General features: G+C 44.8%; 1 protein-coding gene across 1 annotated transcript; it reads right to left on the minus strand.

Moving 5' to 3' along the window:
- Window positions 1-43: 43 nt before the first annotated feature.
- Window positions 44-20,306, minus strand: LOC107123078 (heme-binding protein 1-like). Its single transcript, XM_015426252.1, has 6 exons — window positions 20,282-20,306; window positions 14,310-14,473; window positions 13,009-13,094; window positions 1,923-2,064; window positions 1,580-1,763; window positions 44-1,252 (listed from the first exon to the last, which is right to left on the minus strand). The coding sequence occupies exons 2-6, from the start codon at window positions 14,455-14,457 to the stop codon at window positions 1,078-1,080; spliced, it is 735 nt and encodes a 244-aa protein (XP_015281738.1). The 5' UTR covers window positions 14,458-14,473; window positions 20,282-20,306; the 3' UTR covers window positions 44-1,077.
- Window positions 20,307-21,027: the final 721 nt, after the last annotated feature.

Below are 21,027 nucleotides of genomic sequence, written 5' to 3' on the forward strand. Positions count from 1 at the left end.
GCACTAAATAAAATACATTCAAAGGGTTAGATTTTATTCCAGGTTTAGATTTTATTTCATGTTTGCTTTGTACTACCGACCTCTCTTGGAAGAGGACTGTAGCATTTGTGAGTGTGAAACCAACCAATCAATGCACAACACAAGACAGCGCAATATAAATGCTACCAGTGACAACTTGCAGAGATGACGACCTGCTCAGCTCACATCAAGCCCTTGAGGCTGCCTGATTAAGAGGAAGTGGGCACACACTCCAACTGGCTGACAAGCAGAAGGTGGCCAGTGGGTAACATACAACTCTTTGAATACTCTTGGGAAAGATCATGTAAACCATAGGAGAAGAAATTCCATTGTTTCTGCTTCTTAGTTCACCATCAGGCCATAGGCTTTTGCAGGTATTTCCCACTGGTTTCTGGACACACGTTTAAATTACTCCAGCTAAGGCAGACTAAAGCAATTCCCTCCCAAAATGCAGTAATGGCTCTTCACTGCTGTGGGAGAATTAACTAATAAAAAGATTTAGCCTTTTTCACACATGGCTAAAAAGGATGCTCTGTGGCATCAGAAGTTAAGTCCTCCTTCTATACATAACTCAGGTCACAACCTGTTCCTCAGCCATTACCATCTGTCAGCTGCAGACACAGCTGTAAAGCAATGGTGTTCAGACCTGCTCTGCAAATTCACTTCCAGATACTAAACCCTTGTAATGTGACCTATTCTTCCCAATACACCTTCTTTCAACTCTGGCACAGACATATTTGGGGCCCACACAAGCAGGCACCAATTGTCTTTTCCAAAGCCATCTCCATTCATAATGGCATATCTCATACTGCCCCCTGCAGTAGTGGTGTGGAAATCATCTCAGGAACATTTGCGTGTACTAGTTTTTCCCTTGGCTGTGAGCTCACAGGAGGGAACATAAGTTGTTAAAGCACCCAGGGGAAAAGAAGCGGTTCATCTATTCTATAGGATGACCACTAAGCCAGGATGTGCATTTATCTCCTTCAGGCTAGAACTGCCATCTAAACCGGTTCCTGTAACGGGGTGGTTTGCAGTTTTGTCAGGAATTCATAGGAACCTTCAGTTTGCTCGCCGAATAAACCAGATCTCATTGCGACGATTAGGAACACCAGGATTTTCATATGTAGCCACCATGTAGGTTTCATGGAGCACATTATCAGTGGAGCCCAGCAATTCCCAGAGAAGATGAATCTCCTGTAGGATCGTTTCTTCTGTAGTGTTCCCATAAAACACCCTTTACACAAGATCAACAACAAAACAATTGTACTCAAAAATCAAACATTGGTTTTTTAAAAAACTGCTTCTCTGCCACCCGCCCATCAATGCATGGCTCCTTATCGTGAACACTTTGGGAACTATTGACTTGCATAGAATCAGCTTTCCACAAAGTGTTTCCCTTCTCCATTATAGGACCTCAGAACATTTTTTTCTATGCTAATGTATTTTCTTAATCACCATCTTCCCTGCCATGCATTCTTTTTCTCCCAGCCAGGACAAGAAAGCATCAATCCTTCTCTCCTCTGCTTAGAAGCAGCACTAATGTGCAAGGAGCAGGGCCCACCTTGTAATGACCTGAAGTGGTGCTCTCTCTATGACTTGGATTTCAGGGTCCATAGGGAGAGGGGGGTTAAGCTGAAATTCCTCTGGGAGATAATAGCCAGTAATGACATCTTGCAGCAGTTCAGTACCCTCCTTATTAAGGTGAATCTCAGTGATCACAGGCACCGTCATCCCCAAGTGGCAGCCTAGATAAAGACACATGTAGAGAGACAGGACAGTGAAAAAGTTGTGGCCTTGAAAGCCTACTACTTGCTTCTCCAGTCCCATTTAATCCAACTGCTGCAGGGGACTATGTCTTTGCAGAGTCCCTTCCCATCCCTCCATTCGCACTTGCTTGCACATACGTAACGAGTTCTCCTTGCAGATATACCGCATGAGTTTCATGAAACCCATGGAGATGCTCTGTTCATACTTGGGCTCCCCTGTGGTAATGCATGCCCATTTCTTAGATGGGTATAGCCGCTCTTCATATGCTATCTCTTCACACTGAAACAAGAAGGGGGAAGAGTTAATAACAGCAGTGAAGGGACAAAAACTGGACATTATGTATTACAAAAAGCTTAGCATCGAAGGAAGGGGAAGGACTTCCAAATCCTTTCTGTATGAACAAGGTGTCACACTTTAACTACAAGAAGTTACAAAGGATCCAGCAATTTAAATGGCACAAGATACAAAAAGAAAGATATTGCTGTGTATGTTCATCAAATTCTCAAATTTCCAAGTTATATTTTGTTTTTCAGATACATTAAACAACTCAACAAGAACAAAGTCTTCAAGAGAGAAGAAGAAGAAGGACGGACCTTCCCGGGCTTTCTGTAGTCCGTTTCGAACAATATCTTTTTCAGACGTCAATTCATGTTGTCTGTAGTGTTTTTACAATTCCAATCTTGGCTGTATATGTGGTGTTTACAAAAGTTCAAAAGTGGCTGCTCATAGCTCTACTGTCTACCGGTCTCCATGAATGGTCTCCATGAATGGAGACCGGTAGACAGTAGAGCTATGAGCAGCCACTTTTGAACTTTTGTAAACACCACATATACAGCCAAGATTGGAATTGTAAAAACACTACAGACAACATGAATTGACGTCTGAAAAAGATATTGTTCGAAACGGACTACAGAAAGCCCGGGAAGGTCCGTCCTTCTTCTTCTCTCTTGAAGACTTTGTTCTTGTTGAGTTGTTTAATGTATCTGAAAAACAAAATATAATTTGGAAATTTGAGAATTTGATGAACATACACAGCAATATCTTTCTTTTTGTATCTTGTACACTTTAACTACAAAACACTATCCATGTGGTGAAGCAGATACAAGTCCTGATGGCTTAGGCCAGATGGATCCCAATCATCCCCAAGCTGGTATTTACAATGGGGGTGGGGGGCTGAAAGACCTGACATTTTTCTGCTTCATAAAAGGTTTTAATATGATCAGCTGTTTTAACCAATCAATACACCAGCCTATACCAGGCGTCCCCAATGGGCTGCCCAAGGGCACCATGGCACCCGCTGACTGCCCAAGGGCCCCTGCCAAGTGCCTTTAGAAAGTGGGTGGGGCCAGGTGGGGCTTTTGCCCAGCATGGGCTTCTGACTGGCCGTGCAGATTAAAAGGCATCCTGAAATGTTGAAGAGGTACTATTAGAGTTCCACATAAACACCTTGCTCCCTGACATTTTGTGGCTGGCTCTTTCTCCTGCAGCAGCCATTTGGTGACTGTGCCTATCACCCTGTGTCAGAAATCCAAAGGTGCCCATAGGCTCAAAAAGGCTGAGCACCCCTGGCTTACACATTACAAAACCTATCTCAACACAGGCAATAGGATGCTTTTTATAAAGATAATCATTGTGCATTCTCTTATTTAACTGTTTGGGGGGTTTTTTGCCATCAAACCACAGCTGACTTATGGAAATCCCTGGTGGGGTTTCCAAAGCAAGAGACATTCAGAGGTGGTTTGCCAGTGCCTGCCTCTGCACAGCAACCCTGCTACTCCTTGGTGGTCTCCCCCATCCAAATACTGACTAAGGCTGACCCAGCTTAGCTTCCAAGATCTAATGAGATCAGGCTAGCCTGAGCTATCCAGGTTAGGGCCTTATTTAATTAATTATAATAATAACCCCCCACCCCATACACTGAATATTCTTTCACAGGAGACACCTACATATTTAAAGAAAGCAATTCCTTTATTCATTCAAGAAAATTCTGTAACTCCTTAGGGCTGAAAACCTTCCTTAAATGGCCATACCAGAAGAAGGGTTAATTTCTGTCCCTAATCATTGCACTAACTACGTTACACCACTGGCCTCTCTTAGTATGGTGTAAATGTGATCCTTTAATATGAGTATGACCTGTCAGAGAAGTATGCAATCTAACAAACAAATTAGACTAACACTACAATCCTAAACAGAATTATACTCCTCTAAGCCCACTGCTTTCGATGTACTTAGAAAGGTATAACTCTGTTTGGGATTGTACTGTAAAGGCATGGATTTATACAAAAGTTGTAAAAAAGCAGGATCTGTTGTTTATAGTCTCTGTCAGGAAGAATTTATATGGATTTATTAAGGCCAGGGGGAAACAGGGTTGTCATATGGCCCCATAAACACGAGATCACATCCAGCCTGAGCTGAAGGCATTGTACTGGCTGCCAATAGCATACCAGATTCGTTTCAAGGTGCTGGTTTTGACCTTTAAAGCCTATATGGTCGGGGCCTGCCTACCTGAGGGACCGCCTTTCCCCATATGTGCCCCAGAGAGCACTGAGTTCAGGGTCGCAGAATCACCTGACTCTCCGTGGCCCAAAAGACGCCAGTCTGGCCATAACGAGGGCCAGGGCTTTTTCAGTGGCGGCTCCACACTGGTGGAATGAGCTCCCGGAGGACATCAGAGTCCTGCGGGACCTTTTACAGTTCTGCAGGACCTGTAAAACGGAGCTCTTCCACCAGACCTTCGATTAGGAGCCACCACTGATGAATGTACCATCGTAAATCGAACATGCCATGGCCCTATTATAACGTCGGATGGGCTTTTCTTACTGGATCAGACATAGGAAACTGCCGCCATCTGTTTGCACTGTTTGTACTAGCACTTTATGCAATTGTTTATTATTAATTTTATGGTATCTATTGATTTTATTGTATTTTAACTTATGTAAGCTGTCTTGAGCCAGTTTTTACCGGCAAGGTGGGGTATAAATTGGAAATAAATAAAAAATATATTTTAAAAAGTTTAGCTAGATAACAGAACATCCTAACCATGTTTAATTGGTCCATTTGCTGGCCCAGGTTTTAAGCTTTATTTTACTTTATTTTCAGTTTCTAATCATTACGGATCCAGAGCAAAATGTGGAGGTAATGTTCTGCCTGATTCTCCAATGAAAAATAAGCCCATTGCTAAACTGTAGTTAATGGGGGTATTCTGGGGCTGCCGGCTCTGGGCTGAGAAATTCCTGGAGATGTTAGGGGTGCAGCCTAGGGAGGGTGGAGGTTGGGGAGGGAAGTGACCTTAGTGGGTTAAAATGCCATAAAGTCCACCATCCAAAGGAGCCATTTTCTCCAGGGGAATCTGTAACCTGGAGAACAGCTGTAATTCCAGAGGATCTCCAGCCACCACCTGGAGACTGGCAACCCTAGGGTATTCACCGCTGTACTTGATAGGAAAGGGAAGAAGTAATACTTAGGTTCATTTTCCTCTTAAATGTACTGAAGGACAAAGTGCCATTGAACCGTCTTTGCTTGTTAGACAGCAATACTTTTATTCTTCTGGATCCTTACTGAATAGTATCTGCTACCTTGGGTGCTGGGCCTGAAATGTCTGATTTTAAGTTGCCCTGCCCCAGGATCCTGACTTCCAGCTTCTTTTCTAACATACACTCCACTTTCCTTTATGACCTTGATTCCCAGGTCCATACGCTCCACTTCCCTCCTAACCCGATATCCCATTCCTCCACCCTCACGATGTTGACCACTAAGCCTAAAGAATGGTACACAATATAACTTTTTCATGTTATACTAGTATCTGTCAGGGTTGCCAACCTCCTGGTGGGTCCTGTAGACCCATAGCATTTCATGAGAGATGGCAGCTCTGGAAGGTAGAGTCTATGACATCACGTCCCTGCTGAGTTCTCTCCCTTCCCCAGACTCCACTTTCACAAGGGTCTGCCTTCAAATCTCCAGGAATGTCTGGGTCTGGAGTTGGCAAGCCTAGTAGCTAGGGAAATGTTCACATCAGCTTTAGTAAGTTATACCAAAAGAGAATAAACCGTGATAACCTGACTAATTAACAATTCTTACAAATCCATTTTATATTTAAATGAACTGTGCATATAACATGTGAAAAATTATATTTAAATTGCATGGAAAAGTTACAATACTTGTTTCTTGTATAAAAATTCAAAACCTTTGAAATATTTAACAATCTTTCAAAGGTTTTGGATTTTTATACACGAAAAAACAAAGATTGTAACTTTTCCATGCAATTTAAATATAATTTTTCACATGTTATATGCACAGTTCATTTAAATATAAAATGGATTTGTAAGAATTGTTAATTGGTCAGGTTATCACGGTTTATTCTCTTTTGGTACGTGTATTTCCGTGATTCTCTCGGTTTGTTTTAGTAAGTTATACGGCAATTCTAAGCAGAGTTGCAGCCTTCTGAGCCCATTGACCAGAACATATGAAGCTGGCTTCTACTGAGTCAGACCATTGGTTTATCAAGGTCAGTATTGCCTCCTCTGACTGGCAGCTGCTTTCCAGGTTTTCAGGAAGAAGTCTTTCATAAACACTGCTACTGGATCCTGTTAACAGGAGATGCTGGGGATTGAAGCGGAAACCTTTTGCGTGCAAAGTAGATGCTCTACCACTGAGTCCCCGCCCCTCCCCAAGGGTGTAATTCTTTTTAGGCTTGCACTGTTAATTAGGTTTATTTCCCTGGAGTTTTATCACAAGCAAAGATCAAAATGCTACTGATTGACTGATAAAAAGAAAGCAAGAAAGCATCTAACTATGCAACAATGACTATAGTAAAGCACTTTCATATGAAAAAGGGCAATATATAAGAATATGCACATGAGTTAAAGGTTACTTTATTTACCAGATGTCTTAAAGAACATAATTATTTAGCCATTGAGGGTTCAGCTATACATAGGGTTGCTAGACACCCTGGTGGAGGATCAGCTGGCTGGGTGTGTGTGTGAATTTACTCAGAAAAATGTGAGGCCCAGTCGACATTGCAGCAATGTGTCTGTTACTTCCAATGTGACCCGGAAGGGATGTCATCACATCACATCAGTAATGTCAGGGTGACACTCTGGTATTTGGGCAAAAATTCTATGGTAGAAGCCAAATTTGCCCAAATACCAGAGCATTGCCCCAACATTACTGTGTGATTATGTCACTTCCAGGTCACATCAGAAGTAATGTAGACACGCCACTGCAACGTCATCTGGGCCTCCCTCCCACTCCCAGTTAAGTCCCCCCCATCCCCCACCGGTTGCCAGGAGGGACCTGGCAACCCTAGCTATCAGGCCCATAGCTACAGTGGAGCATTCGGGGCTCTACCCTCTCAAATGTGAGGCATGCCCCACAACAGCTGTTGCCCCTCCCCCTCCCTCCTGTGACATTAAAAGGGCCCTCTGGCTACTCAGCAGGAGAACGTGGCTGCTGATCAGCTGGAGGGCTCTTTAAATCTTGCAGCTGCCCCTCCCCCTCCCTCCTCCAAGATTTAAAGGGCCCTCCAGCTGATCAGCAGGCCCTTTAAATCTTGCAGGAGATGAGGGAGAGGGGCCGTTGCCAGCCACACACCTTCTCTTATCTGCAAGCAGCTATTGTGCCACTTGGAGATCAGGTGTGGGCAGCCCCCGCTAGAAAAACAGCATTTAAAGGGAACCCTTTAAATGCTGTTTTTCTAGCGGGGGCTGCTCGTGCCTGATCTCCAAGCAGCAAAATCACCTCTTGGAGTTAAGGGAAGACGTGTGGCTGCCCCTCTCCCTCCCCCCTCCCATGCTGCCACACATAATTCCCCCATGCCTCACCAACCCAAAGTTTCTGGCTACGGGGCTGCTAGCTATACATTATATGAAAAAATGTGCAAGATAAGCCCAAACAGCCCGTTTCCTTGCTGCAAAGCAGCAGTGAGAAAGGGACATTTGCAGGGGAAAAGGGGTGGGGGGCTGCATGCTGTTTGCTGCTTATAGTGCCATTCTATGGAGAGTTACTCACCATAGGATTGCACTGTCCATGTAGTTTGGCACTTTGATATCCTAATCACATATGCACAACAGTTTGCAATACTGAGTTCCATTTCTGGTTTTTCATGTAGGGAGCCTCTTAATCACTGTTTCCCAGTCCGGGCAGCTAATTTCTAGTTGTTTAAGGCTGCAATATTATTAATACATGCTTTGGAGCAAGTCCCATTGAAATGGGTAGGGATTGCTTCTGAGTAAGTTAGAATCAGACTCTAGCCCACAGTCCTAGCCATGATTCCCTGAGTGTGAATGTCATGGAAAATTCATGGACACAAACGTTACTACTCAAGTGGACAATTACCATTTACAGGGTACAATTAACAATATATTGTGTAAGTTGCCAGGATTCTACCAATTATAGGACTAAGGTTACAATCCACCTCTCCTTGAGAGTGGCTTAGTTTTCTTTTGGTTATAAAAAAAAATTAAATAATCCCTGCACATGGAAAACCAGAAGTCAAGGAGAAGGATTCTAACTTAGCCTTCACTTGGACATGCCAGTATTCTATGTGCAAGGAATGTTTCTTGAAGTGATGAGCATTCAACTAAAACATCCCACACCTGTAGTTTGGTGTTCTACTCCCAGAAAAAAAGCTTTATTTACCACCTCATCTGCTGTTTTTGAGAACTAGCTTTTTGTCATGATATCTAGTAATAGAGAGCCTAACATTTAGGTGACACAAAAGGTATTGCAAGAGACTTTAAATCACTCCACTGTGATTTATTTATTTAAAATATTTCCATCTAATGGTAGGAGACATCTTGTATGGTGCCTTTAGGTGAATGCTAGAACACTGCCCTACATGGTGATGTCTTTTCCAGGTCATGCCAGAAATGATGTCACTGCTTCGGCACAAGGCTGATCATCCCACCATTTCCCCATGAACTTTCCACCACTGCACAACTGAGCAGCAGAGGGCAAAGCCAGATGGTGGCAGGAAGTTTCCCTGTTTCCATCCCACTTTATCTCCTCAGACTCAAGGCGGCTAACAACACAACACTAGACTGCAAGGGCACAAAGCAGAACAGTCCAGCTGACAATCTCCTAAAAATGCACAGGTTAAAAACCACACAGAATTAAAAAGCACAAAGATCTAAAAATGCACAGAACTTGAAAAGAACGCAGCCAAATCTGCTGAAACAGTTTACCCTCTGCCAAATGCTCTTTGAAATAAAAGTGTCTTGCCCTAAAAGTAGCAGGAGCCCTGACCTGGATAGCCCAGGCAAGCCTGATCTCGACAGATCTCAGGAACTAAGCAGGGCTGACCCTGGCAAGTATTTGGATGGGAGCCCTCCAGAAAATACCTGTGCCAAGGGGCAGAGGCAGGCTACCAAGCCACTTCTCTGAACGTCCTCCATGCCCCAGTAGGAGTTGCCAGAGGTTGCCATGACTTCCAGGCATAGGCGCACGCACTATGTTACTTTCAATGTGAAATGCACAGAAATGCAAAAAAAACCTACACACAAAAAGTAGCAAGTGAAGGTGTCTTCTACACCCACTCTGGTAGGCCGTCCCAAAGGAATAAAGCCCATGGCCTAGTTGTTGCCAAATGGACAGGAGGGTACCACAAGTAAAAAGCATGTCTGAAGAACACAGCTGGAGTATGGGGGCATATTAACAGATGTGGTTCAATAAGTATGAAGGCCATGTCATGAAAGACTTTAAAGGTACTAACCAGCACTGAACTGGGCCCAGAAGCAAAGAGAGTTTTGAGTGGCACACAGGAATACCAATTTGTAGCTTCCAAGATGTCTTCAAACGCAGGCCCATATACAGTATGTTACAATAATCTGAACAGTAGAACATCACTATGTCAGCAGAATATAAATAAGGAGCCAGTTTACAAGCAAGACATAACTGAAAGAAGGCATTCCTAGCAACAGCATCTACTTGTTTGTCCATCAATAAGGCCAGGTCCACGGGCATTCCCGAGCTCTTACCTTGATCTACTAAAGAGCTTAAAGGTAAAAGTTTCCCTTGCTCGAAAACCAGTCGAATCCAACTCTAGGGGGTGGTGCTCATCTCCGTTTCCAAGCCGAAGAGCCAGCACTGTCCAAAGACTTCTCTGTGGTCATGTGGCCAGCATGACTAAACACCGAGGTGCATGGAATGCTGCTACCTTCCCACTGAAGCAGTACCTATTTATCTACTTACAATTTCTTGCTTTCAAACTGCTAGGTTGGCAGGAGCTGGGGCCAGAGACAGGAGCTCACTCCGTCACACGGCACTAGGGTCTCGAACTGCGGAGCTACTGACCTTCCGGTCTGCACCTCAGCATCTTAACCTCTGAGCCACCGCGGACCCTACTAAAGAGCTTAACCCAGTCTAAATCTGGTAGATCACACCAGCCGAACATTCTGCCTTTCCAGTCATCATCGCCTCCATCTTTTCTGAATTAAGCAAACAATATTACTATTAAGCAGACCATGATACTAATGAAAAAACGTAAACATGAGTTTTCTCTTCTATGATGTATCCTATATTAACAACATTCAGCAAGTGTCAGTTACAGCAGGAGAATCTCAAAGAAGCTTTTTAATCATCATGCTTGAAAATGGGCCAAGGATATTTGGCATGCTATTTTCATTGCTAAAATGCAGGGAATTAAATTTGAGATTACAGAGATGGAGTCAAATGCAAGACACAGCAAAAACGATGAATACTGTGTGCTGAATTTGGATGGCTACAAGAAGTACAGGTGTCAAAGAGCTACTCTGACAAATGCTGACACCATACCGGGTTGATCCAGGTAAATGGTGCTAAAGTCTACAGATGTATGCATGCTGGATAGAGAAGAACTGATTAAAATATCCTTGAAGAACCTATTTACCATGTCTACAGGAGTGAAAGGCAACATGCCCACCTGGTCACACTTGTGTCACGATATGGGGGACTAGTTTCTTCACTAAAAACAAAAGCTGATCTAACATGGGTCCAAGGAAAAAACGGAACATACAGCAAAAAAAACCCCACCCCACAGCAACAAAGATCTACAAATCCAAACCTCTTGCATCCATAATTCCCTTTAAGCTGCACTAGGGGGCACTGGTGCACAAAATTTTAACAGGCAGTGCAGGGATTTCTGCTTTAGCCCACAAAGCATTTTTCCCCCATTGGAAACAATGGAGGATGGGGGTACCTCCTTCTGGGGCCCATAGAATTGGACCCCTTGGTCCAATCTTTATGAAACTTGGGGGGAGGGGTTGAGGAGAGACACCAGCTGTAAATGTGGTGCCTCTACCTAAAAACACAGCCCCCCCAGAGCCCCAGACACCCCAAGATTGATTCTCCATTATAGTCTATGGGCCCATTTACTATAATGGTCCCTGTAGGCTACAACAGATCCAGAAAAAAACTATTTCTTGCACACCCCTATTATGCTTTTCAGTATGATTTGTGAGCTGCCTTGAGTCAAAGGGAAAAGTGGGATATAAATATTTGAATAAATAAATAGTTTGGGGAGGTTGATAACATTTAAGCGACTTCCTGTTTGTTAGGTTAGGCAGGGTTCTGACAGTGATTGTTCCTCCTCTGTTATACTTGACCCGTGATGCTGGTTGTCATATTTCACTAAAAAACACAAAGTAGACTGCAAGAGCCCCCCCCCCCCCAAGTGCTGGTATGTTTTCTAAGGCACAGCAAAGAGCAAGAGTCCGAGGCCAGGTCTACCAATATAGCAGACTGGGTGAGTAGACCTATTCTCCAGAGGCCAAGTGGAAAGGGGTGGGTAGACCTGTTCTCCAGAAAACAGGTCTACCAATATAGTGGAAAGGGGTGGGAGAAATTTGACTTGATTCTGTTTTCTCTTATAATGTTTAAATTATTCTTAAAATATAGCTTAAATATAATTTAAAATAATTTATTCTGAGATTTTTACTAGGTTATGGAAGTAATCTTCTAAAAATCTAATTTACGTGATAATCAAATGTAGACTCGCTCACAACTTTAATGCTACTAGTTTTCTTCATTCACGAGGTAGAATATCTGCTCAGAACGCTATGGACCTTCGAGAGAACATTCTATGCATCCTCAACAATCAGGAGGAAATGGGTGCCTACTTAAGTGACAGTGTTTCTCTCATGTAATTCACCTGCAGAAGAGGATGAGCATTACAAGGGTGACTAGACCCAACCAAGACTACTTTCCTAAAGAGACTCAGAGTCATTACATGCTGTTCCTTCTGTTAGACTACAGGCCCATCTTATGACTGGTGGTGAATGGACAAGAAAGAAGCAGTGCACATTGCAGAGAAGCCTGACAGAGGGAGTAAGGTGAGAAACAAACCTCCCAGGGTCATAACTGCAGCAGAGATTTTGCCCTTACCACATTGTTTGCTTTCCACATAAGAGAAAATGAGAGCCATATATAGAAGAAAGTAGAAGGGTACATTGTTGGTGTGAGGGCTAAGTCTATCCCATTTCTGATGACTGACCTGAATTTTGTCCCAGAATGTAGCTTTACTTTGTCCCATAGAATGAAGTGGGACAGCCAAGCCAGTCTCTGTCCACAAAATGCCCACCCTGGGTTCATTTTTTTTTTTGTTACATCGGGGCAGTAATCCCAAACATGCTACCCATTGTACCCACTGATGAGTTTCTTGGTATCTACGTGCTTCCTGCATACTGCTCTTTCACCCGCCTTCCTTATCCTGTTCAAGTTCCCTTCTTCTTTTTATCTCTCATGCACATTCCCTTCTTTCCTACTCTTTTCATTGTTGTTTTTTTCACACTCCTTCCTTCCCCTTTTTCTACCTCCTGGGAAGTCACATGATGAGTCAGCAGAAGTTTAATGACTGGAGGAGTCAGGGATTAGAAAAGGCGAGGAGCATGCTTTTTTTGTGCCTACTCTCCTTTCCACAAAATTTGGCCAGCCAGAGCTGCCTCTGGGAATTGTACACCACCTCATCCGGGAATGGGGATAGGGTTGCTGCCAGCCTTGGGACTTGGGGATCTCCTGGAACTACAGCTCATCTCCAGACTACAGAAATCAGATCCTCTGGAGAAAGTGACTGATTCAGGCTTTATGGCACTGTGCCCCACTGAGGTCCCTGTGCTCCCCTGGCTCCACCCCCACATCTCCAGGTATTTCCCAACCTGGATATGGCAGCCCTACCCCCCATCCCCTGCTGGTGGCCAGGCGGGACCTGGCAACCCTAAGTGAGAAGTATTCATGTCTGCAAAGTTTGCTCACCTTCTCATGCTGCGACAATGCAGTGTAGGGTGCCGGCTCACGTGTCTGGTTATGTTGTGTCATTTGTACTATTGGTCCTACCATGTCTATAAAAACAGTAAATTGGGAAAACCATTAAACCTGATAAATGCTATCAAAAATCTCCAGAGTCCCATAATCCTTTGAAAAGGCACACATTTCCCCACAAGCCTTTTTAACAGGGTGGAACTAAAAAGACTGAAAAATATTAATTAAATACTTGTATCGGTATTTCCTGAAATAGTAAGGATGGACAGATGGATGGCAGCGCTTTTTTTTTTTGCTAAATAAATGTGCCAGGGCTCATATATAATGTTGTGCCAATTTCCAACAATTCTCCCCTCCCTCTGGAGATCCCTGGTGCATGAGGGTGTGGACATGGGTAATGACATCTTGCAGCAGTGCATGAAGGTCCGTACCGTCACAAAAAAAAGCCTTGATGGATGGTAACATGTTTTTTAGAATTCTTTCACTGCTGGAAAAACAGGCCAAATCAAATACTTAACTTCTTCATATATCATTGTGCAAAGTTCTTTAAGTTATTTTACTATTGCCCATGATTCTGTAATCAGCAGTCTTATTTTAACTTTACTAGCAAGAAGAGACAAGCAAGGACTTCTTACAAGTTAATGGTAGTAGTTGGACACTACAGGAAATCCAACTCCCAACTCTATATTCAATACACATTTAACCCACATATGCAATCAATCTAAACATATAATCACACATACTAAATAATGCAGTTTCAATTCACTTCAGCAACTGTTTGCAAGTGGACTTTGCCATTTCACACAGTAAAATCCAGTTGCAAAGTGGATTTAAAATGCATTATTTAGTATATATGAAAGAGCAAAGAATACTGCATGGTAATTTAATTATAATAAAGTAGCTTAGCATTAGTTTGCTAGTGTTGCACTAACCATGAAAAACAAGCATATTTACTAGTTAGGATTGCCATCAGGCCTGGAGAAAAATGTCCTGTCCCCTTGACGGAGGCTTAATGGGATGTTATTTATTAAGATATTTTTTTTACCTCCATACCTTGAAAAGCTTCTACTGCCCATTTCTACTCATTAAGCCTCTGTTAGAGGGACAACACTTTTCTCCAGGCATATAATAACCCTGTTTCCAGCATGTAGCTGCTGGAGCTGAAGCATTAACTAAAGTATATCTACACTTGAGAGCAGCCTCGGGAGGATCCTGTATAAAAGCCACTTTGAGATGTTCATCTTTGAAACACTGCCCGCCTTTGGACTCCTTGTGATTGGGATGCAAATTTTTACCTTGAGGCAGCGTCACTTGGTGAGTGCTAGCTACTGCCTCCCAGTGAGAAAACAGCCTATTCTGTTCCTCCCTCTCCATGGGTTCCTCATCTTCATCAAGGTCTTCATCATCCATTTCATTCAGTTCCTCAAGGGTAATACGTGCCATCTTAACCCAGCAACCCCTGTAGAAAAGAAAAGAATATTTTAGACCCTGAGCATATTAATGGCATATTAATATATGTCTTTAAAGAATCATAGAAAAGTGAACAAAAATAATATACATAATCATAGAAAAATATATATTGACGGTGATCTCCGGAATGTCTTGCCGTTTCGAAGGAAAATCTTTTTCTGAACAAAGATGTGGGACAAAAACTGTCTCTCAATAGTTCATATCCTCTGGTGACGTCTCACAATTATCAAAGAAGATTTTCAATAATCATACCAGCTGTAATGCATAGTAGAACCTGCCATGGGCTAAGATGATTGTAATGCTTAGCCCATGGCAGGTTCTACTATACATTACAGCTGGTATGATAAATGGCAAGACATTCCGGAGATCACTGTCAATATATATTTTTCTATGATTATGTATATTAATTTTGTTCACTTTTCTATGATTCTTTAAAGACATATATTAAGCGTCACTTTCTCACAGTTTTTCTTGTTCTCCGTAGCCTCTCCCATGACTACAGGTATGGTCACCAATAGGCCTGGAGAAAAATTTCTTGTCCCTTTAACAGAAGCTTAATGCTTGGAAATGGGTAGCTGAAACTTTTCATGGCATAGTGATCCATCACACCACTTGGTAAATATCACTGCATCACTCCTCCGCCAGTGGGACAGGAGATTTCCTCCCCTCCAGGCAGTTGGCAACCCTACTCACAGCTTGGTCTGGGAGTGGTTTTTCTGGGGAGGGCTTGCTCTTTGCTCTATCATAGAATCATAGAATGTTAGAGTTGGAAGGGACCTTGCAGGTCATCTAGTCCAAACCCCTGCACTCTGCAGGAGTATACTGAAAGATAGCCCTACATACCTACAACATACCCGAAAGATGGTCGTCCAGCCTCCGCTTGAAAACGTCCAGCAAAGGAGCATCCACCACCTCCTGAGGCAGACTGTTCCACTGCTCAAGCACTCTTACAGTTAGGACGTTTCTCCTGATATTTAGCCAGTAACGACTCCCTTGTAATTTCCACCCATTAGATCTTGTGGGACAAGGAGGAATTATAGAAGTTCAGCAGCCCCAAGAAGGCCTGGAGTTATGGCTTGGATTTTGGAGTCGGGGCATTGACAATGGGGCTGACCTTGTTGGGCGTGGGATGGATGCCGTGCGCATCGACCGAGAACCCCAGAAACTCGACACTCGGAACCCCCAGGATACATTTTTCGTGTTTCACCTTGAGCCCAGCAGTGTGGAAACATTGCAAGACGGCGCACAGTCTTTCGGCAAAGGTCTCGGCAGATGGGGCAGCAATCAGAACATCATCGAAGAACGGCTGGACCCCAGGAATACCTTTAAGAAGACAGTCCATAAGGTTCTGGAAGATCCCTGGGGCTACACTGACCCCAAATTGCAGCCTGTGCACCCTGAAGGCACCCCGGTGTGTCACTATCGTCTGGGCCTCTGCAGTGGCATCATCTACTGGGAGCTGCTGGTAAGCCTGGGCATAGGCGTAATCTTTGGGGGGGGGTGAGAAAAGTACTGGGTTCGCCGCATGGAGGACTCGGACGACGACATGCTCTTGCACATGTTTATTGTACTTAACACAAGACTAACTAAAATGGCCTTGCAAGGCCAACTATATACACACCCACCCAGTATAGCCTTAGTCCATTGGAGGGTTTGAATTTCCCGCCAGAATGGTTATTGGTTGGGGCTGGGGGGAACTAGAATCCTATGTTCCTATTGTCCAGGGGAGCCAAGCTCCAGTCTTTGCCGCAGACCCCTAGTGGTGGCCCACGTACATAACACTCCTCCCCCCATAGTTTAGACCCTACCTATGTGACATAGTCCTGCAAGTAGGTGGGGGGCCGGCGCTCACGGAGGGAACGTCTGGGGGCCGGTACTGGTTCCCTCGATCCCGGTTCCAGTTGACTCGCAGGGACCGGGGGTTGTGGCGCCAATTGGGGTGATGGCTGTTGGGCTGCTGGTTCGGGGACTTCCGGGGGTGCCTCGTTCGGCGTGGACTCCTTGTGGATTGGGGCGTCGGCTTGCCCCCTGGGTTCCGGAGTGTGCATTCCCGCTCCTGCCGTTAACTGAGGGGTTTCGCCTGCTTCCAGGAGCTGTCACGTCCGTAGTTGGTCGATGTGCCTTTGTAGAATTTGTCCGTCGTCTGTCGACACTTCGTAAGACACTGGGTCCCTGACTTTGGTGACTCAGCCCGCGATCCATGGAGGCCCGATCCCGTAGTTCCGGAGGAATATAGGGTCCCTGGGAAGAACCCTCTCGGAGCCTCACGCTGTTTGATCAACTTCCTTGCGTCCGGTGCCCGGTCTGGGTGCAGCCGATCCAACAGCCTTGTCGTGCGCCGGCCCATCAGGAGCTCTGCGGGGCTGTGGCCAGAGGCGGGCTTAGGTGTATTTCTCTGGGTCAAGAGGAAATGGGCCAAGCGGAACTCTCAGTCCCCCTCTGAAATTTGACTCAGGGCGTCCTTCGCAGTGCACACCATCCGTTCGGCCTGGCCGCTGGTTGCGGGGTGGAAGGGCCTTCCTTCCTTCCTCTCTCCCCCCTCATCTATTTGCTTTCCCTGGTGATTTTCAGTAATTCTGTAGACAGTCTTCCCCACACATTACACCCAACACTGTTTCTATGGGTCCTTTAACATCTGGGGAGCTGCAGCAGGAATGGGAAGGTGGAAAATTCCATCTGTGACCAGTGAAAGTGCCCTTCCATTGGCAGAAAATAAGGTTTGGATCATTCTCTTTTCTGTAAATCTATAAACTTCCCAACATTTGCGCTGTTGGGAATGGGTTAACATTGTTACTTCATATTTGTCAGCATTAGTGTTCTGCAACATCTACATGTGTTGCCATCTCATTCGTCACACTCTCTTACAGTTTACTACTACACTATGTCAAATCAGTATTTTTTTACATCCAACTCCTGTAGAGATCTTAAGAAAATATCTGTACAAATTACTTGTTAAACTACTTTGTTTCCTGTCTTTTACTGGCCTGGGGTTGGGGAAAGAATGATCTGGATTCCTATCTTTTGACAACCTCCTTAAAACAATTAAACTATTATTTATTATATTTACACTCAATTTGCCTAGACTCATAGTCTTGCCATTCTCAGGACTATCTATGGAGCATTAAATGTGTTTTTTGAACTGCTCAGCATCCATCAGTTCTTGGTAGCACAACTGTCCACCCTCTGGGCAGCCCTCTTATAATGAAGACTCTGACTTCATGCCATAAAGGGCAGGTAGGAAAATATGTGCAGATATTGTTTGGGAGAAGCTTGACCTAAGGATGTCTCTAAAAGTGAACTCCTTCCAAAAAGAATGCATTAATCATAGTTTACCATATGACATACTTCAATCTTAAATCTAAAAATAACCATTAAATGTTTTAAGCAACCAGATGAGAGAAGCTAGATTGCTTTTTTCTAGTACATTTATTTCCCAGAGCTCACACAGTAAGATTTTATTACAATTCTCATGCAACAAAAGGCATCTCAGCTGATCTCTATAAGCCAGTGTGGAAAGTTCAACAAGTAGCACTGGGGAGACCCAAGTTAAAATTCTCACCCTGACATGAATTACACAGCCTGACCACAGGATGGTCATTATCTTCCAGCCTAACCTACCTCACAGTGGTGTCGTTACAGTGAGGGATAAATGTATACAGCTCTGTTTTGCGGGAAGCCTATCTTGTCACATCACAGAAGCTAAGCAGGGTAAGTACTTGAATGGGAGATTACCAAGAAAGGCAATGGCAAGCCACCTCTGTTTTTCGCTTGCCTGGAAAGCACCTTGCTGGGGTCACTGTAAGTCAGTTGTAATTTGATGGCACTTGCATACCTGGATGTTCATTAGGGGATATAAATCAATCAATCAGTTTAGGCAAGATGGGTTGCAGTGACATGTAAACCTGTGATATGAAGGGAAGAAAACTGAGATAACTAGGGGGATGTCATAAAGATAAGGGTTCCCCAGGACCAGGCAGACAATTTGGCACATATTTCAGAAATGAGTGAACTCCCATAGGATTAGTGGAATTTATGGAGGTCTGTTTTTAGCTACAGTGTGCAGAAGATAAGGCAAGGCCTTAGGGGCTGGCAGGAAGCATGGAAGTGGAGGCAACAGCATAGCCTTCCAAAATAAGAAAGCAAGTGTCCCCCAGCAGCAGTTAAATGAGTCTCTCTAGACTTGGTGGTGTGGTGTCAGAGGAGACTATGGACAATACAAAGAGATGGAGTGGAGTCACAAGGAAAGAAGGTTATCAGGCAGACATCACCTCACCAGGATCATTTACAGCCATGTAACAGGCAGAAATCCAACACATGCAACTTTCACCATTTAATTTTAAAACATGTATAGCCCTCCCATAGGCTCAGGGCAGCTAACAACACATAAAAAAAAGTATCTACGGTGCAATAAAAAACGCCACAGGATTAAAATTCACTCCACAATGAAGCACTCAAAAACATTTTCCCCCAAACTGCTTCTGCAATTTAGTTTTATCATCCAGCAGGCATAATAAACTACCAGAAACATTGTCCAGGGCTGTGCCGATCATTAATTAATACTAGGTTCTCTGGAATTGCCAGACTTCACTAAAAGAACTTCCTGCCAGGCTAAGAAAAAAATGTGGCCATCACAGGTGGAAACGAGAGGTGAGATTCTCACTGACAGACAATTGGAAGCAGGCAAGATACAGAACCTCGGTGGGAATCACAATAGCCACCCGAAGGTCAATAACTTCACCCTTTGGGGAGAGTACTTAAAAGATAAAGGTTCCCTTGCTTGAAAGCCAGTCGAATCCGACTCTAGGGTTGTGGTGCTCATCTCCATTTCAAAGCTAAAGATCCAGCGCTGTCCGAAGACATTTCTGTGGTCATGTGGCCGGCATGACTAAACACCAAGGCGCAGGGAGCGCTGTTACCTTCCCACTGAAGTGGTACCTATTTATCTACTTGCAATTTCTTGCTTTCAAACTGCTAGGTTGGCAGGAGCTGGAACTAGAGACAGGGGCTCACTCCGTCATGCAGCACACTTGGGTCTCCAACTCCTGAACTACCGACCTTCCACAGCCTGCAGTTCAGCGTCTTCACCACTTGAGCCACCGCAGCTCCTACTTAAAAGGACAACGCTGTAAACAACCAGTCACCCTTGTTTTAATGCATTATCTGTGCAGCGATAAATCCCACAGGTGAAGCTATGTTTCTCCAGGCTCATTGTGGATCCTACAGTACTATTAATGTGCGCCAGCATATGTCGAATACTGGTAGCCATTCTGAGCGATTCGTTCAACGGTATTGTAGGATTACTGTCTCAGGTGGGCACTAAATGGGTTGAGTCGCTCACGGAGGGGCGACCGGGGATGTGACAGGAGAAGGAAAGGCCGGGGGGGGGGGACTGGACCAGGAGCAGGAGGGTCTCCAGCGGGCAACCCCCGCAGGCAGTGTGCGTTTACGAAGGAAACAACGGAGGAACGGGGCCAGGAAAATAAGCCGTTCCCGACGGCTCAAGGTGACCCCGAGCGAGGACGCAACAGCTCTTTCCGGCCGCCCAGAAAGCCGGCCGCCCCCTTAGGATCTCATGCCCCCGAGCGAGGAAAGCGGGACTGAGGAAAGACCAACTGCTCAGCAGGGAAAGCTGACCTCAGCCCCGCCCCGGGCCCCAACCGCCAATCCTTCAACCTAGCGGCTCGGAGGGGAGGGGACAAGACAGCGCGCGCGCAGCTTCTGCTGGGCTCGAAAGAGAGGAGGGGTCGTAATCCCCCTCCTCTATTGCAGTGGGTAGAGCGATGAGGGGAAGTATTACCTGGCTCGCCTGGCGCGACCCGGAATGGTTTCCGCCAGCGGGGGAGGGCGGGAAAGAGCGAGGAAGAAATCCGAGTCACACGCTCGGGGGCGGAGCCTGTATCGCTGACGTCATCCTCCTGGAAGTGGAAGGGGTGGCGTTTCTGCAACTGTTGTTTTTTCAAGGGGCGAGTTTTCATTTCGTGTTGAATTTCTAGTTTGTGGCTTGAGTTTAGGGAAGGTTTTCTGTTTCTGCCTGGTTAATTTTGCCGTTAGCACTGTGAGGTGGGTTGGGCTGAGTGGGAGTGTTTGAAGTCGCTTGGCAAAATTGTCCGTAGGTGGAGTAAGTTAAAAGCACGGAGAGGCATCAAAGCAAATAATGTAAAAAAACACAACAACCCTCGGGGTTAGGTAGCTCCCTATCGTCGCCTTGCCTTAAAACATGCATCCTGTCTTCACAGAAAATAAGATAGATTTTTTTGGGGGGGGGGGGCTTCGCTTGGGTGGATTCCTGTGCTTTTCAGTGTCTTAAAAGCGAGCAGAAAAATCAGCGTAGTGACTTGGAAAAGCTTCACCACTTGAATTTTTATTTGTTGGCTGCGTTTTAAAGTTGGAGAAATACAAGGGGGGACCCGCAAGAAACTTGCGAGAAGGAGGCATTTCCCCACCTTTGCTTCCTTCCCTCTCCCCCTCCCCCTTTATTTCTCTCCGCAAGCCAATCCCTCCTTTTTCTTTACAATCATCCACCAAGTCGATCTCTTTCCCCCG

The sequence above is a fragment of the Gekko japonicus genome, unplaced genomic scaffold (genome assembly GCF_001447785.1).
Source record: "Gekko japonicus isolate JY-2015 unplaced genomic scaffold, Gekko_japonicus_V1.1 scaffold405, whole genome shotgun sequence".
Classification (NCBI taxonomy): domain Eukaryota; kingdom Metazoa; phylum Chordata; class Lepidosauria; order Squamata; family Gekkonidae; genus Gekko; species Gekko japonicus.

Coding starts and splice junctions, on each gene's coding strand:
- LOC107123078 (XM_015426252.1), bottom strand. CDS start 14,457: ATGGCACGTATTACCCTTGAGGAACTGAATGAAATGGATGATGAAGAC. Junction 13,095..14,309: donor CCAAGTGACGCTGCCTCAAG/GTAAAAATTTGC, acceptor CTGTTTTTATAG/ACATGGTAGGACCAATAGTA. Junction 1,253..1,579: donor CCACTTCAGGTCATTACAAG/GTGGGCCCTGCT, acceptor TCTTGTGTAAAG/GGTGTTTTATGGGAACACTA.